We start from the raw sequence: 19,295 nt of genomic DNA on the forward strand, positions 1-19,295 counted from the left end.
CTTTGTTCAGAACCCTGTCCACCTGTAGATAACAGGAAGGAAGAAATTAACACATCCCCTGCCTAAGACTTGCCATTCTAAGAGATATTTTCAAGATTAATGGCCATTTTACTTTATTTCCTCACCTCCCTGGCATCTCAGATTAATTGGCCTGTCCTGCAGCGATCAGAGTGAGGTTGGACTAAGCAACAATAGAATCCGAAGATTTGTCAGTGAAAGATACCCCAGGAGGTGGGAAGGGCGTGAGAAGTGAATGTAGTCTGAGGAACTGGACACAGCCTGTAGACCAGATAATTTATCCTTGATAAAAGGGAGGTTGAAGCAAGAGGGCCAGTAATTGAAGACTATAAATGAGAAAGAGAAGGTGAAGGACAGAGCTAAAGAGGATGGCCATTAGGAAAAGAAAACAGGATGGTTTCCTTTGAGACCAAAGGAAACATCAGAGGTAGTTGTTGTCAGGTGGCCTCTGACTTCCCATCAAAATAGGCACAGCCAACAGTAGTAATGTGATCAGAGTTAGGATTCAGGGTTTTAACTACCATAAATTCCCTTGTGAAGAGGAATCATACCTTTACTACCTTTCTATTGTTTGTACTGCTTTGCACACTCCCTTGTACATGGTAGGCAGTTAGTAAGTATTTTCACTTGTTGAAAATTTTTAAAGGAAATCAAATAGATAAATATTCCCTGTAAATGAGGACTTAAGCTTACATGACAAGATAACCCAGGAAAGAACGATGAAACTTGTCTGCCTTTCTGTTTGAGGATGAAGATAATAGTTGAGGTTTAATGTACCATCTACATCTGGAAAGACTTGTTTAATACCAAATTTATGAATGCAGGTCATAAGCATGAAACGCAGTTCAGTTTCCACCGGTGGTGCTGGCCGCCTGTCTATGCAGGAATTAAGATCCCAGGACTTAAATAAACCAGGTCTCCATACCCCTCAAACGTGAGTACCTCATGTCTTATTGTCTTTGGCCGAGAAATCTGTAAACGTAGTTAATGCAAATATGTAGTGTGAGTAATATTGTGATGAATCTTGTCTGTTGTCAGCGATACCTGATTTGGAGTCAGTGAAGGCTAGAGTGGGCCGTTACTCCACGTTGTGTCTTATCTCATTTGATAGTTAAATCTCAAAAGCCACAAACTTTGTAAGGCAATCCCTACTGCTACTGCTAAGTCACTTCAGTCGTGTCCGACTCTGTGCGACCCCATAGACGGCAGCCACCAGGCTCCCCCACCCCTGGGATTCTCCAGGCAAGAACACTGGAATGGGTTGCCATTTCCTTCTCTAATGCATAAAAGTGAAAAGTGAAAGTGAAGTCGCTCAGTCGTGTCCGACTCTCAGTGACCCCATGGACTGCAGCCTACCAGGCTCCTCCATCCATGGAATTTTCCAGGCAAGAGTACTGGAGTGGGGTGCCATCACCTTCTCCGAAGGCAATCCCTAAGGGACTGCTAATTCCCCTTCAGTGCTCTTTTCATTCTTATTTTCCTGCTTTCCTCAGAGCTGCTTGTTTGAGCAGGTTCTGTGCTATAATTTTCAGTTTACTGCAGTTTAGTCAACTAGCACAGTTCTCAATCAAAACCATTACTTGCTCTGACAGTTGACTGCAGTTTAGGAGCCACCTATAGAACACTGCTTCTCTAAACTATTTCCTGGAGATTCATTGGTGTCCAAGAAAGGTGTCCAGAAGAACTTGCTATTATTGTATTCAATATCCTGTAATAATGTATAATAGTTGTAATGGGAAAAAATTTGAAAAAGTATATGCGTGTGTGTATATATATGTATATACATGCCAGCTATTACAGGAATCCCAACGAACTTTTTGGCCAACCTATATAATAAACACTTAGTTTGGTGTATACCTGTAACATCATAAATCAACTATACTTCAATCTTTTTTTTTAGGTTTTCAATAAAAAATCAACTGGGGGTGGGGAGAACTTTCAATCATAAACTAATTTTTCCCTGTGAATGATTTTCTTAAAATTAAGAGAAGGCTATTTGTAATCTATATGAGTTGTATCAATCCTGTATTACCAAGGTACAAGTTACTTGCTAACTGCTCTTAAATTACTTAGGTTTACATTGTGTGAGTCTCTGCTACTTTTAGAAATTTGAAATACTTATACGTTTTTTTCTTCTGAAATCAGAGAAATTTTTTGTACTTTTGCATGTTACTACTGCAGATTTGTGCCTTAAATTGTCAGAAGCTAAAAGACTGCGTTTGTCAATATTTTTGGTCAGTAATTGACATAATGTATGTTCTTAAGTATAGCCACATTCTAATAAAGAGTAAGCCTCAAAGGAACAAAATTTGAGTGTGACTATCAGTCTATGATTGAAAATACCTATTTTTAAATTATTCATTTTCCTTTGAAATTGTTATCCATAAGTGTACATATTTTAAGATAATTAAAATAACAATGTAGATATGTTTTTTTTTCCTACTTTCTTCTTAACACTTTAGTTAAGCAAATGTATATTATATTATAAGCCTATCCCATTTATAACAACTGTAATTGCTGCTGAAAATTTTCATGCTTTTGAATTATTTTTGTTGGGAATGGGTAACAAATTTCCAAAAGTCTCTTGAACTAATATTTTTCCATTCATTTGAAGAGTTTGTTTTTCTCCTTTTCTTAAAGCAAAGAGAAATCAACCTTTGGAAAATTGAACATAAACAGACCCACATCTGAAAGAAAAACCTCTGTATTTGGTAAAAGGTAATGATATTTTTTATTAATTCTAATGGAAAAGATTCTTATAGCCATACATTGAGTTAAATATTCAAAGTACAAAAAATTAGATATCATGGTCCCTTTCTACAGAAAGTTATAATCTTGTTTTCCTCTGTTTTAAATGGTTAAATTGATTATATTTGCCTTAGATGATGCTGAAAGATACATCAAAACATTCAGACCACTGTTTCATTGTTACAAGTGAATTCTTGATGGAAAATTCACATAGACACTCTGGAATCAGCATTTTAACGTTAGGAATCATCATATCTAGTCCAACATTTTAGTCACAGACTTTTTAATACTCTTAAATATTATCAAACCAGTCAATCCTAAAGGAAATCAATGCTGAATATTCATTGGAAGGACTGCTGCTGAAGCTCCAGTACTTTGGCCACTTGATGCAAAGAGCTGACTCATCGGGAAAGACCCTGATGCTGGGAAAGATTGAGGTCAGAAAGAGAAGGGGACGACAGAGGATGGTTGGAAGCCATCACCGACTCAATGGACATGAATTTGAACATACTCTGAAAGGACGAGGAATCCTGGCGTGCTACAGTCCATGGGGTCACAAAGAGCCAGATATGACTTAGCGACTGCACAACAATAAAAACAAATATTATGGACTCTTATGGGCTATATCTGTAGATATTAACTATATTAGAAATTGAAACTGAGGGGGAAATTTTTAATATTTATTCAAGTTAAAATAACAATAACCTATTACATGTTAACATAAATAACATGCTTTATTTTTAAAAACAAAAGTATTTCACTAAGAATGGTGACATTGTTTTACGTTTTTGCAGTCTCTTAATGTCTGGCTTCATAAAAGGTAGCTAGATTCTCATCTGTTTCTGAATTCAGTCTGCTGCAGTATCTGGCATCATGTAGCCAGCCTTTGGAAAACTCCACTGTACACTCAGGAGAGAGAGAATGAGGACGAAACGGGTGAAAAAGAACCTTAATTTTATTGTGAAAAGAGTTTTGACTTCTCAGATCCCCTAGATCACACTTTGAGAACCGCTGTCTAGAGTAGATCAGAGGTTGTCTGGAGTGAAGTAAGGATTGACTGTTTAGAGGGATGAGACTTTGGGATGATGGAAACGTTTGATCTTGATCATGGTAGAGCTTTCACAGGTGTGGACCTTGTCAAACCTCATCAAACTGTGCTTTAAGCAGGTGCATTTTACTCTAAGCAAATTATACCTCAATAAAGTTAATTTTTTTAAAGAAATTCCCAACTCCAAAACAAACTTTTTTTTTTTAATCTCACCAAAACTTAAAATGTAACTTCAAGACAGGTGTTTATTTAACTACTTTGAAAATATTTAGAGATGACATATTTGTTACCTTATGAAAAATCTTTGTCATAAACCCAGGTTAAACTGTCTCTGGTGTTCATTCTAGCTGAAAAATCCTAAGGAATTTTTATAATGTAACTTTGATCTCAGAGCTAAACTTCAGAGATAATGGGGATAATGATGATAAAATCTAATGTTTGCTGAGCATTTTTGCAAGCCAGAAAAGTGCTATTTTATGTCTCTTCTACTCAATCCTCAGAACTCTCTATGTGTAGATAGTTATTGTCTTCATTTTATCGATAAGGAAATTGAAGCACTGAGACGTTAAGTAAGTTACCCAAAGTCATACAACTGGTAACAGAGATAGCATTTTTAACCACAGACTCTGGTTCTAGACCCTACACTCTTAAACTGTAAGTTGAATATTACAGTATTTTGATTGGTTAGGAAATACTTTAATAATTTCAAAAGCTATTAGTACTTTTGAAAAGTTATTAGCGTTTTGTGTAAAATAAGAGCTGAGTCTATACATGTATTCCTTGGTGAAAAAATATATGTACATATTAAAGAGTAACTACTAGCAGTAGGTAGGAGAGTGGTTCTCAAGTTAGCAAATCCTCAGGGGGGAAATTAGCTAATTAGTCAGAGCAGCAGTGAAAGAGGGCCCAAGTTACAGAACTTTGAGAGCCTGGGCAGAAGAGAATTTGAAAGCGGCAAGCAAACTTGCAGGGAGAAACTCCGTTTTGATGAACAGAGTTGAGATATTAGAGCAATGTTTGCTGTAACTCAGCTTTGTGGAGTCTGTCCAATAAAGAAAAGTACTGTTCCAAGTATAATAAACTACAATAGTTAGGTAAGTTGGGCCACAAAGATTAGCAAAAGGAATTATTATAAAGGTTTAAACAAATGAAGTTTTGTTTGGGGGGATGGCGCTTAGAATGGGGCATATATGCTATAGGTATTAATGACTAAAAAGTAGTAACATATATTTATGGTAAATCACAGTCAGATACATAATATCGCATGACAATAACATTCATGAAAAAAGCACACACAATCTATTTCAACATCTCAAAGGTAATTTTCTCACAATAAATAATGGCAAATAAAGAGATTGGAAGTAAAGGAGCCGTCATGAAGGGGTGAGTAGGGTGTTGAAAGGATCTGTGTTGTTGAAGAGACCTGGAAGACTATTGGTGCAGAGAACCTGCTGGACTCAGAACACATATTTTTAGAGGATAATGTGTATGTTAGTGATGCAGAGTTAGAGAGTATTTTTTCCCGCCTCATTTTATACTTTAATCTTCATTATGTGCTTTTTTTTTCTCTGCTTTGAATAAGAGAAATCTGTTTAAATAAAAACTGAAGAATTTTAATCTTTGATGCTGATGTTAAAATATAAAATCATGGGACTTCCCTGGTGATCCAGGGACTAAGACTTCAATGCAGGTGGCCCAATGCAGGTTCCATCCCTGATCAGGGAATTAGATCCTACGTGCCGCGACTAAGACCCAGCACGGCCAAATGAATAAATACGTAAGATCGCTTTGAAATAATTCAGGCTTCACCACAGAAGGAAATAATTTTGACTGATTTTGTTTGCAGAACTAGTGGACCTGGATCCCGGAATAGTCAGTTTGGTATATTTTCCACTTCTGAAAAAATCAAGGACCCAAGACCACTTAATGACAAAGCATTTATTCAGCAATGTATTCGACAGCTCTGTGAGGTATTTTATATTCTTTAATATTGTAAACTGTGAGTGTTCTCTTTAAGTACTTTTCAATAATTTTCCTATTGTGAAACATTTGACATTTCTTAAAAATTATTGTAGTTTCTTTCAGAAAACGGTTATGCATATAGTGTATCCATGAAATCTCTACAAGCTCCTTCTGTTAAAGACTTCCTGAAGATCTTCACTTTTCTTTATGGCTTCCTCTGCCCTTCGTATGAACTTCCTGACACAAAGTTTGAAGAAGAGGTTCCAAGAATCTTTAGAGATCTTGGGTTTGTATGTTATATTTCTCTTTAGCCTAGAGAGATTATTGGAACACAGAGGAGAATGAAACTCAATAAGTGTGTAAAGATTTTGAGAAGTAGTATATTTTAAGATGGACCCTGTGGGTCACATATGCAAGGTCAATTGAAAAGACAAAAAACAACTATTTGGGAATTATTACTGAAGTACAGATGATAGATCATAAAACCCTCAACGACTCATGTGACAAGGAATAGATAGGATGGACTAGATACTGCAGATTTTATAGATCAGAAAAGACAGGTGTCAAAGCCTGGTGAGAATGGAGTGAGATAAGAGTCCAGAAAAGCCTGCGTAGGATAAACACAGGGAGAGATAGACTTGAGGAGAAGTACATACATGGGTTTTATTTAGGATACGTTGCATTTGAGGGAACAAATAATCTTTCAGAAGAGAAGTCCTGCCTATTTGATTGTAAGTCAAGTTTTGCAATTTAGGGGATACATGTACAAAGTAATTGTCAAAAAAATACACAAAATCATTTGTGAGTAAGATGACAAAGAGAATCTCAACAAGTATTTTACTTCTAAACAAGTCAAGACTGTTGGTATATACTTGGAATTTTTTAAATGTAACTTCTTGCTTAATTTAGCCATTATTTTTATAAAAATTAACATGCTAGCTTATTTTTTCTAATTTTTCATAGGTATCCTTTTGCATTATCGAAAAGCTCCATGTATACAGTGGGGGCCCCTCATACGTGGCCTCACATTGTGGCAGCCTTGGTTTGGCTAATAGACTGCATCAAGGTATTTGATTTCTCATTTTAAATATATACATAGGAAAGATTTTTTTCCCCTCCTCCTCAGAATATTTTTCTCTCCCAATATTGCTTTTACCAATTAGCTCCAAGTCTGAGTCAGTTTTCAGAGCACGTTTGGTTTTATGTTCTTCAAAATGTTACTACATGAGTCCACAGGAGAGGAAGGGAAATATCCCAAAGGCAAGGAGATCGTTTGTTTTCATGAGGTTTTACAGCTAGAAACAAACAAAACCCCCAAAAATTCAAACAACAACAACAAAAAAAAACACAGCAAAATAATGTCAGTAGGAACTTCCCCCGAACATTTATCTCAGATTCCTCTGAGTCCTTTTCTCCTCTCATATTTTATAATATTGAGGAGTGGTGGTTTGTTAGTAAATGTAAGGGAAGTTTACTCAAGTCCGTATTTCTAGTTTATATGATTTCAGATTAAAATTTTTTCAACCAAATCTTCTCAGTTCAGAATTTTCAGTTCTTGTAGTAAGGTCTTTTCTCCAGTTCTGGGGATCTGTTTGTGCCTCCATAAGGCTCACCTTGAACTTTGCAGAGTAGCAAGAGTTCTCACAAGGACCTTTGACACGGCAACAGAAACTGTCTTTATCTACCCTGATGACAGGTAGGAGATTCTGCTTTTCATCTTGGGCTATGCCCTGCATGTCTTTCAGTCTTAATTAAATCTGATTGTCACATGAGGCCTTGTCAAGTGAAGAAGAGGTAAAGGATGAGTCGACGGAGCTTGCCTGCATCCACTCTAGATACACAAAAGGGATTATGAGTGCCTTTGGAACAGGAAAGGAGCGGATAGGACAAGCAACTCTTGACTCAGGACAGTATCCCCACTCAGCAATCCTGTAAATGAGTGCTAGGCTAAGAAAATTTATTGTTCTTTTATACTCCTAATGCATAGTCCATTTTTTTTTTTTTTTTTAGCTCAGTGTTGATTATACTAGATATACATTGTATCTTTAGGTTTTATAGCAAATTCTTTTTAATTTTATTTTTAAAACAAGTTATAAAACAGATGTTCTGAAGTGGAATTTCTGTGCCTTAAAAACATTTAGGCATTTTCCTTCTGGCTTGTTAATTACAAACATCTGAATGTTTTGCTATAATTTATTATTTGCTATCACTTTCAGCTTAAATATTTGTTTAAATGAAGACTTTATATTGTCTTCAATATAAGATTCAACCTGAAGTACATTCTTAAACATTTTGAAGGAGTCAGTGTATAACATTTGAGCACCAAAATTAAGTTCATTTAAGAGAAATAATTATTACTGGCTTAGCTTTTTTGGCAGTTCTGTTTTCAATTCTCAGAATTATGTTAAAATGTGTAGCAATACATATGTTCTCAATGGGCTACTAACAGTGTAAAAGAGCAGCATATTTTTCTCTATTATTGTTTAGTCAGTTGTATCCAACTCTTTTGCGACCCCGTGGACTCCTCTTTTCATGGGATTTCCCGGGGAAGAATACTAGAGTAGATTGCCATTCCATCCTCCAGGAAATCTTCCCGACCCAGGGATTGCACCTAGGTCTCCTGCATTGGCAGCCAGGTTCTTTACAACTGAACCACCAGGAAAGCATATTTTTCTGTGTAGAATAGAACTAAATATGGATCCCATCCTTTTTTAATCCTAAGGGACTTAGTTATTAAACTGTCAAAAGGATTATATTGTAAGGTTTAAAAGAATAACCTCTCAAGAGACTTTGTCATGCAATAATGTAAATGCTTCTAAAAATGACACTGAAAACAAGTTTGGCAAAACTTGAAAAATGTGTTTTTCCTCATAAAGTTAATCAGTTTAATATGTTTGTATACTGACCAGTTACATAATGCCATGAAAGAAAGCTCACCTTTATTTGATGATGGACAGCCTTGGGGAGAAGAAACTGAAGATGGAATTATGCATAATAAGGTACCTTACTTTACCATAAACATCAGTCATCTGATATTATTTACTAAGTGTGTCATTATTGAAATTAACATAGTCTTTTGTAGAACTTGTCTCTTTTGCTTCCTGAAAATCTAAAATTTATTTTTGGAAATACTAGTCAATGGATTTACTCTTGGATTCACACTATAGTTTCCTAAAAATAAATAAGCATAGAAATTTGGAAATGTTAAGTAAAAAAGACAAGGCAATTAGAATTAAAACATAACATGTTATTGTTTATGTGTAGATATAATATTTCTTTTTCTCCCCTGTCTTTTAGAATGAAGATAATCAGTACTGGCATCATTATTCTAATATATTTTGTCGACACAAAGCATAAAAGACTGGGTCTTAAAATAGATGGCATATGGGGTTTTTGTTTGTTTTGTTTAGACCATTTTAGCTAGGGTAGTTGCCACTTCTAAAAGTGACTGAGATAAAATAGTCTAAATTGGTTCCCAGACCGTCCTTTAATGGAGCCTAAACTGTAACTAACTCCGCCCTATTTCCTGAAACACACAAATTTATGTCTCCAAATGGAGCAAACACCCACCCCAAGGAATAAATTTATAGTATTGAGATTGAGCATCAGTTTCCCCTAGCTTATATAAAAGACCCAATCACTATGCGGTTCCCTAAGATGAAAAATAAACATCCTGTGTTCTAATTGTGTTCTTCACTTTCTGGAACATTTGTCATAAAAAGAAAGTAGAAATAGCCTCAACCTCATCTTTTATTACTACCTAGGCAGTGGTTCAAATTCAAAGGTAAATGTACTGACTGCCATGGTGTTGCCTAATTGTTTGTTTGTTTGTTTTAGACTTAATACTTCATTGGTGATCCCTGCTAGAAAAGCAGCTAGAAAGCCTCTGATCCTCTTGAGAGAATTCTCCTCCCATGTTGCAATATGTGTGCTAGACTAAATTTATTATACCTCAGTTTTTACCCAAATAAAATTATAACACCTACTAAATTAATTAAATACTAATTTCTTGATAGTCATCCTAAAGGTTAAACCAGTCAAAGTTATTCCTGCTATCTTAGCTGTTATTTCAGATGACAATATATATAAAGAAGCTCTTTGGAAATTATAAAGTACTATTTTTAAGTTATTTTAATTTTAAATTAAAAATTAATTTTTAATTTAATTTTAAAGAATTACCAAGATACCAAACTTCACCAGGTTCTGAGTCTCTGCTTTGTGGATATAGAGACTCAGTTGTTTTTTTTTAACCTTCAAAATCAAAATCAACCAAACTTAAGAAAACTGATTCACTCTTAGCAAATTCACATCCAAAGAGAAGTGAAAATCTATTTATTTCCCCCCAGTGATCCGTCTTTCCAGTTACAGGAATACTCATGCCACCTATTCAGGTTACACCTTCCGTATCAACCAAGTAATGAGAAGGTTGCTTAGTAAGCAGAGCATCAGGGCAGAGGGAATTGGTTTGTCTTAAGGGATACTGACTTCATCTAACTGTGGAAAATTCTTATCAGCTCTCCTTGCCTCCTAACAAAGGATACATCCTCAGTGACCAGAACACCTCAGAACTGCAAAATGGAGTGTTACTTTCCCTTGGCTAAATATTGAGTGCTAATATTCTACTGTTCAGATCTCCACTAACTATGCCATTTTTTTAACCTGAAGTTACAGTGTAAATTATAGCCTTTATTAATTATGTTCTGGCTTTCATAACCAAATCTTGTCAGATTAATTGGATTTAAATGATTAGCAGTTCATTTAAATTTTTCATAGGTTAGATTATCCCCAAAGATGCTTACGTTTGCATTAATAAGCATCATCTCACCTTCTCAAAACCCTTCTCTGAAGATATGGGCTTTTCTGGGTTTTTTGTTTTTTTTTTTACCATTTACTAAATAACACCTTTATTCAAATTTAAGTGTTCTTTTAATCCTCATTATTCACTTTAGAAGTAGCAGACTGAGTAAATCTGTGCAGCATAATTAATGATATTCCCTAGGTTTGTGTCTCATTTACAGGAGTTCATGTAACCACTTGGTATTCCTGACTTTCATTATTTTCATTCATATTTAAATTTTCACTTAGAAAAGTGAAACAAACTAAATAGAGATTCACAACTGAGTTTTTAAATCTGCTTCACCCAATCAGCTGTTTTTGGACTACACCATAAAATGCTATGAAAGTTTCATGACTGGTGCCGACAGCTTTGAGGAGATGAATGCAGAGCTGCAGTCCAAGCTGAGTAAGTGCTTTTGCTCCTAGTGTGCTGGTGTGTAGCTTATCTTATTATGCCAAATGTTTATATGAGCTCCTCACTTTGAATGTATTTAGATACCTCCTTATTTTTATTATAACTGCTTCTTAGGTGGAGAGAAATAAAGGATGTCCTTGCTTTATTATTTTAATAAGTAAAGTACCAGTTAGTGAAAAGATCTATGGTCTCCCATAATTCATGTCAGAAAGTTAAGGGGCCATTGTATTTCCAAAGAAAGAAATTATTTTTCCACTCAGCTATGATCTAGTGACATTCAGAACTTACTGGCTAACTTTTAAAAAATGTTCCATAGGTATTTTACATCATTTTCCTTTTTTTATAATAGTCATATGTAAAATGCCAGAGTGGTAGGTAAAATAGATAAGTTTAAGATGTATAAAGCTATCCTCTAAAGACTATAGAATCATTCAGAATAGGAGGATACCTGCCACTCTCAACCCAAAAAATGAAAGCATTCTCTTGTGTGTCCGTGGGATAGACCTTCCTGAAGAATAGTGAGGACAGTTTCAGTGTGTCCACGTGAGAAAGGGAGCAAGCAGAGTATATGATGTTGGGTTTCTTTTTAAAGAGGAAAATTCATAGTGATCTGAAACCATAAGCACTAGTGACTTCTTTGCTATTTTGGTTATAATTAAGCATATAAATTATATTCATGTATTCAAACTATTTATTATATACACACTGTGTGCCGCCCACGGTGTCGGCACCAGGGATACAATAATGAGTGAGAGAAATCTCTGCCCTCATGCGCTTGCATTCTATTAGACAGAGACAATAATCAAATGAACAGTAAGTCAGATGGTGGTAAGTGCTAAGAGGAAAATGAAGCAGGGCTGGGAGGCAGAGAGTGCAGTGGACCACGGGAGGGATTGCAGTTTTACAGATGGTAGGAGGTCCCTCACTGAGAGGGTTTCAAGTAGAGACTAGAGGAAGTGAGTGAGAGAGCAATGGTAAAAACGTGGGGAGGAATTTTCTAGGCAGATCTAAGACCTTATGAAATTTTGGGGTTTTTTTCTCCAGAGGATTTATTTAACGTAGATGCTTCCAAGCTGGAATCATTAGCAGCAAAAAACAGAGCATTGAATGAACAAATTGCAAGATTGGAGCAAGAAAGAGAAAAAGAACCGGTTAGTAAACATGGTTATCTTCAATAGGCTTACACGTTTACTGACATTCTTGGATCTCCATGGAGAAAACTAGCTATTTCTTTATATATAGAGAAAAAAAACTTTTTTAATGCATTAGCAAAATGCACTAAAATGCATAAATTTGCATTAGGAAATGCATTAGCAAAATATGCTTCTTAAAAGTTAGGTTTTTTTTATATAGGCCACAACTCCTAATGAAAACATGTTTGGTCTCCCTAGAGCTTTGTTTTCCCTTGTGATCTATCTGTCTTGGACTAACGGTGTTCAGAATATGATGAAAGAATCTTATCTACTTACATCAGACCAAAAGGATCTTTAGAACAAGGTCCCCATGTTACATACCTCATGGGAGCACCAACAAGAGGCCCTGAGCTTTGTAATCAGTGGAAAGAGAATGATAATCAACGAGTTTGTATAATATATTGTATCCTGAGGGCTTTCTAAAAGCTAAATGATGATGTCCAGATATCTAATGTTATTTTGTGTATTATGATACTGAAATGTTCTATAAAATAACAGATTTTTAAATGTTTGTGCTTTTTCAACCTGGCCGTTGACTTTATCTATCCCAAATTGGCTTCTGAAAAGTACTCCTCTCGATTGGGTAATAACAGTAAACTCCCCTTCTAGTTCTTTTTGACTCCCTCTAAAACTGAAAAGAAAACTCTAATTTATTTACCTTTCTTTAAGATGAATTTGAATATTGCTTTACTTTCAAGTAAAGTATGGAATTATTGACAAGAATAACTAACTTCATATTCTTTTTCTTTTAAAGAATCGTCTAGAGTCATTGAGAAAATTGAAAACTTCTTTACAAGCAGATGTTCAGAAGTATCAGGCATACATGAGCAATTTGGAGTCTCATTCAGCCATTCTTGACCAGAAATTGAATGGTCTCGATGAAGAAATTTCTAGAGTAGGTAAGCACAACTAGTGCTGAAAGTTCATTTCGGCTGGGGTGGGAGCATACACAGGGCTCAGCACATACGGAGCAACCTTGTCATCGATATCTTTCTGCCTCTTAATGGTAAATGTTGGTAGCAGGCCGCCAAGTTTTTAGTGACTTCTATATCCGTTTCCTGAGGTTGCTATAGCAAATTACCACAAACTTGGTGACTTAAAACAGTGGAAATTTATCCACTCACAAAAGGCTAGAGGCTGGAAATTGGCAGGGCCACACCTTCTCTGAAGACCCTGTGGGAGAACCCATTCCTTGCCTCTTCCAGCTTCTGGAGTCCGATGGCATTCCTGAGACTGTGGCCACGCCACTCCAGTCTCTGCCTCCATCCACACACTGCCTTCTCTGTGTGCATGTCTCTCTTCTGTCTGTGTTAATTTCTCTCTATCTTTTCAGAATATTTATGACCTTTAGGGCCCACTTCAATAATCCAGGATAGTCTCCTTACTGCAAAATACATCCATCTATGAAGACTCCTTGTCCAAATAAAGTATTGTTAACAAATTCCAGGGTCTGGCACTTCACATCTTTGGGTGACCATGATTCAACCTACTATACCTTCTAACATGTTTTCAGATACCTGGCTTTTTGAAGCCAAGACCTAACCTAAGAACATATGCTGTCTGAACATAAACATATCTTCAATTCCACCTTGTAATTAATAAGCCAGGTTTTTAAATCTTTGCTAGCCTCAGTCTGCTGTATTTGCCTTATCCTCTATCGCTATCACTACCGCCTAGGCTACTCCACAGCTTAACCTGATTGAAAATAACATGAAAAGGTGCTATAAAAGCCCAACTAAAGTTTGTTTATATCTTGTGTGTTCCTAACCTTCGTTTCATAAACACATATGGATCTTAATCATAAAACTGAAAATACTGTGGCCCATGAATTGCTTCTGTGGGATGCTTCTGTGGTGCCAAAGGTAGCACAAAGAAAGATATCTACACATCACAGAGCCATTGGCTGGCAGTTTACAAAATAAATAGCTATGTGGACCTACTATACTATTTTCCCAGGTCTCTGCCTAGTTTGATTTTACTCTTTTAAGGGTTTTACGCCTGAGCCTGTCTCATGTAGGAATTATATAGATACTCCTTAGGATATTTGATTTAACTCTTATTCTTTGGAATATTGATCATCTGTCATATCAAGGACAGTAATTATCTGGAGTATTTGCTAAATTGATTTATTTTTTTCCAAGTAAGTCTGATTATATATTAGCTTTGCTCTACATCAACTCTTTAAATAGTTCACACTTGGCCACTAATATTTGTTCTCCATAATGACAAGGAAATTTAGACATCTTAATCAACTAGAATTGAAGGAACTTAATTTATTTCTTTTGCAATGCAGAACTAGAATGTGAAACAATGAAACAGGAGAATTCTCGACTACAGAATATTGTTGACAACCAGAAGTACTCGGTTGCAGACGTTGAGAGAATAAATCATGAAAGAAATGAATTGCAGCAGACCATTAATAAATTAACCAAGGACCTAGAGGCTGAACAGCAGCAGTTGTGGAATGAGGAGCTGAAATATGCCCGAGGCAAAGAGGCGGTATGTCTTACCATTCCCAGAGCAGCACCTCATCAGAACTTACCTTTGTAAAGGTCCATCCCAATTTAGAAGAACTGAGTGGGTAGAAGAAATTGGCTAAAGAGGTAAAATTTTTCAGCATTGACATTTTACTAAAAACAGACTCATCCCTTCATGTCAATTCAGTAACAGCCCAATTTCTCGGTCATACTTAAGATAGCCTGTATTTTCCAATAGTGAACCAAGAAATGAAGGAAAAACGTCTCTAAAGCCGTGGAAATAGTTTTCATAAGTCCCAGGCCTTTTATTCTAGAAGTGGACATGAGTCACTTCTTCATTTACGTCCTCACTGCTCAGACGTGTTTAACATCTGCTGTGTACCGCTCACCATGTCGGGTGCAAAGGGAGGATAAAAAGACATGGGAACGTAAGAAACTGCCATTCTAGATGACGTTTCTCTTCCATGAGGTCAGACCTCCACCACATACTGAGGAAGCCTGTAGTACACATGAGCAGGATTTTGGTGTGCGTAGTGTAGGGTGATGGATGGCGGTGGTTTTCAGAAGGCTTCCTTGCAGATGTAAGACCTGAGCTGAATTGGGAATGTGAGGAGGGAGGATTAGCCTGGCCAGGCTGGGGAGCCAGCAAGTGACGTGTGTGGGGAAGTTAGGGAGGAAGCAGCACCAGGCACTCTACTGTCCTGAGCTTTCCATGTGGCTAGAGCCTAACAGCAAGGGATGTGGCATGTGCAGAAGATGAGACTCAAGGATAAGAAAGACCAGGTGGTGAACATCCTTGTCACGTTTAGAAGCTCAGACTTTATCCTGAAAGCTCCAGGAAGCAGACCATTAATACGTTAAACACATAAGATCACATTTCAGAAAGATCTCATTTTTGATAATGTGATAAAATGGATAGAAGGAAGCAAAGCAGTCAGATAAGGATCTGTGGGAAGTAATTGGTAGAAATTACAGACTGAAGTTTAGATAAAGCTAGTGGAGATTCAAAGAAATGGGTGGATTCTGTCTGCTTAGGAGGTAGAATGAATAAGGAGATGAAAAAAAGGGGGCCGACACCAGGGTCTGGTTTGAGTGATGGGGCAGGTAATGAGTAGTATCATCCACTTAGGAACAGAAGAGATGGAGAAGTTGGCAGTCAGGAGAGGAGATGGTAGGCTAGACCTGTTGTGCCCATGCAGCATTTAAATGAAAATATCTTACAGACTATTTTACATGGGCCTGTACTGCAGCATTAAATACCTGGGTTTGCAGTATAGATTTGGTAAAAATCTGTATATATTGTCATTGGAGCCACAGGGTAGACGAATTCACCAAGGAACAATACAGAGGAGGAAGATAGAACTCTGGAAATATCAGCATCTTGGAAGTGGACAAAGGCCCCTTAAGAAAGGCCTGAAAGGAAGTAGGTTCTCGATTCCCCTACCAGGGATCAAATCTGCATCCCCTATATTGGAAGGGCAGGGCCACCAGGGAAGTCCCAGAAGGCATGTCTTTTTAAAAAGGCTCCTTTAAGCATCTACGTTTGCCTATGGGGGCAGTTCGGGTTTTTCACCCTGATCATATTGTGAAGTTCATTATAAGCATAATGAAACAGTTTCTTGGTCAGGTTTTAACTGTTTTACATTATTAAAAATCTGTATTTTACACAGCTGCGTATGTAATTCTTAATATGGAATGCACAATTCAGCCTGAGCAATAAGCACTGCCTCATTTTTTGAGCCATTTCAGCAGATTTTTGCTTTGCCTTAATTATCTGTGCTCCCTCGTACTCCTGACCTGCTCATCTCTGTACCTGTGTATAAAAGAGAAAAATACGTATTTCTAGCCAGTGATGGTGATCGCAAAGGTCTTTGAACCTAGAATTTGGTAAACCTTTGTTGTAGCCCTGGGTTTGCCAGCACGTTTATGTGACCTCAGCACAGCATCTAACTTCTCAGAGCCTCAGTTCCCTTCTTTACAAACTGAAGTGTGATTAGACCAGGTCGGTGAACCTGAAATGTCACTTCAACAGTTATTAGCACATTTTGTCTCTCAAGCACTGTGTGGGAGAGGGGAAGTCATGAATCTCTAGACTAGGTGAACTCTGTTTACTAGCTCAAACTAGCTGTATGAGTGCTGTTTTTGATTTGGAGGATCAGGCTGAAAGAAGAAAATTACCCAGGAAGTGGGTAAGCAGTGGCCTAATGAGGGGCCAGCTGGGCCATGGTCAGTGGGAAGAAAACCTTAGGGTACTGAGTAGGAGAGGTTAAAGAATGGAGGCAAAATACTAAAGTCCAGCATAAAGAGTCCACCCCTTAGTTTTCTTTCCAGACTGATTTTTATCCCACCCACCACCTCTGACTGGGAGTCTGCTTCTAGAGCTCTTTGCTGAGATGGGCATTGAGGCTACCTCCAGACTCTTCAGGAGGAATGTGGTGCATGTTCTCTGTCTGAACTGGCTGGGGGAAGGAGAAATGTATCTCCTTCTGCTGTCCCCACAATCTGGCAGGATGGAGCACATGGCCTTGTGAAAACTGCTTTATTACACCAACAAAATCCTAGTGAAAAACAACAATTTCTAGGATTATTTAGTATAACGCCAGAGAGAACTCCATACCTTAGTCATCCCTGGAGAGCTACTATATTACAAATTATAGTAATTGAAATGATTTCCTGATTTATTAATGTGAAATCTTAAATTTTGCATATAAGTGTTGCTTTTAAGTTTTTAGAAATTGAAGATTATTTAAGCAGGTTCTGATAGGTACTTTTGCCCTTGCCTTCTTTCAAAGTATTCATTTTATAGATGGTAACTATATGAAAATAAATTGCCTAGACTCTGCAGGTTTGTTTATTTCATCAGATACTGAGTACTCTATGCCAAGTACTGTTCTAGTTGCAAGGGATGCAGCTGCTCTTGTGGAGCGTGCTTTCAGGTGATGGCGATGAACACATGAGTAATCTCTCTCAGGTGGTTACAAGTGCTCTGAAGGGTCAAGTAAGAGAGTAGAGAAATTGGGGGTGTTATGTTAGAGGGAAAGACTTCTGATGATGTAACTTGAACAGAACCCTGAACGGAGGGAAGAAGACCAGGAAATGTGGAATATGTTAGTAAAATATTTTTATCAAAACAGTTGAAATAACATTCAGAGACTTGAGTGACTACAGTTCACTCGTTTTAAATAAATGAAATGTTTTATTTTGTACATTGACAAAGCTAAGGTTTGTTTCTGTTTGATAATTTCTCTGTCTGGTACTTTAAAAAGTGAATTTTAGTTAATACCTCAACATGGACTTTTATTCCAAACTCCTTGTCAGATAAATGGAAGAACAATACTATTTTGTTGTTGTTATTCAGTCACTAAGTCATGTCCGACTCTTTGTGACCCCATGGGCTGCAGCACGCCAGGCTTCCTTGTCATTCACTATCTCCCAGAGTTTGCTCAAACTCATGTCCATTGAGTTAGTGATGCTGTCTAACCATATTGCTTACTAATTAATTATGGTGTTAAAACTATCTTAAAATTTAGTGTGAATAAAATCTTTCATTCTTTATATTTTAAAACTGCTACTGTTACTACTAAAAATGCCAACTTTAAAACTAATGAAAAACACATAATCTTTGAGTAAAGCTGCAAAAAAAAAATGCCAATTGAAAACCATATGGAATAGAATTGTTTGTTTTATTTCAGTGTTTCTTTTTGTGTTCTCTTCTTACAGATTGAAACACAATTAACAGAGTATCATAAATTGGCTAGAAAATTAAAACTTATCCCTAAGGGTGCTGAAAATTCCAAAGGTTATGACTTTGAAATTAAGTTTAATCCTGACGCTGGTGCCAACTGCCTTGTCAAATACAGAGCTCAAGTTTATGTACGTAATCGTGAGTACTTCGAAGGTTTTTAAGTGATATGATTGATGTCTGCTCATAATATTTATAACTAACAGTTTAAACTTCAGCAGGTCCATAACTCAGGACTAAATGTAGAAATACAACACTGAAACTTGCCTTCTTTCTTCCTGGTAGTAGACCCCTGCTCTCTATTGTACCGTACTCTTCGAATTATAAAGCCTCATCTTCCCTCTCTTCCTCTAAAAGATTTTATTATATATAAAATAGATGCAAAGATTAAGACAAAAATGAGACCTGATGCTTGCTCTCAAGTTGCTACTACTCATCTCAAGGGAGAAAGACAAAATAAATACTTTATACATGCTTTATTAGAAGTCTTTACACGATATACTAACAAGATCAGTTCTTCTCAACTGAGAGAAGTCTCTACAGCAAAGGTGAACCTGGAATGAAATCTTCAAAGATGAGATATTTATGGGGTGATCTGTGGAAAGGTTTTCAGGCACAAGGACACACAGGAAGGCATGAAGTATAACAGAGCATTAAGTACCACCAGCGGCCAATAATGAGAGTACTGTACATAATTTTCAGATATGGCCAAGGATGTAATTTGAGGAAGAAAAATTTTAAGTGCCCCCCAAACAATGTTAATTTTCAAAATAGTTTTTAATATAAGAATGTCAATTAAAGTCTAAAACCATGTGTTTTTTTCTCTTAAGAATCATTCTTTCGTTCCGTGAATTAT

The 19,295-nt window shown here is 36.7% G+C and overlaps 1 protein-coding gene across 3 annotated transcripts in view; it reads left to right on the forward strand.

The window, feature by feature from the left end:
- Window positions 1-19,295, forward strand: part of NDC80 (NDC80 kinetochore complex component) — a 35,700-nt gene that overhangs the window by 888 nt on the left and 15,517 nt on the right. For 2 of the 3 annotated variants that reach the window (XM_059880944.1, NM_001206583.1), the window contains 11 exon segments: window positions 843-952; window positions 2,659-2,736; window positions 5,661-5,784; window positions 5,890-6,062; window positions 6,740-6,842; window positions 8,686-8,775; window positions 10,925-11,018; window positions 12,072-12,178; window positions 12,975-13,119; window positions 14,514-14,719; window positions 18,418-18,570. In XM_059880944.1, coding sequence (XP_059736927.1) covers window positions 852-952; window positions 2,659-2,736; window positions 5,661-5,784; window positions 5,890-6,062; window positions 6,740-6,842; window positions 8,686-8,775; window positions 10,925-11,018; window positions 12,072-12,178; window positions 12,975-13,119; window positions 14,514-14,719; window positions 18,418-18,570 — 1,374 coding nt within the window. In that variant the 5' untranslated portion in view covers window positions 843-851. 3 annotated transcript variants of the gene reach the window in all.

Source organism: Bos taurus, chromosome 24 (genome assembly GCF_002263795.3).
Source record: "Bos taurus isolate L1 Dominette 01449 registration number 42190680 breed Hereford chromosome 24, ARS-UCD2.0, whole genome shotgun sequence".
Lineage (NCBI taxonomy): Eukaryota > Metazoa > Chordata > Mammalia > Artiodactyla > Bovidae > Bos > Bos taurus.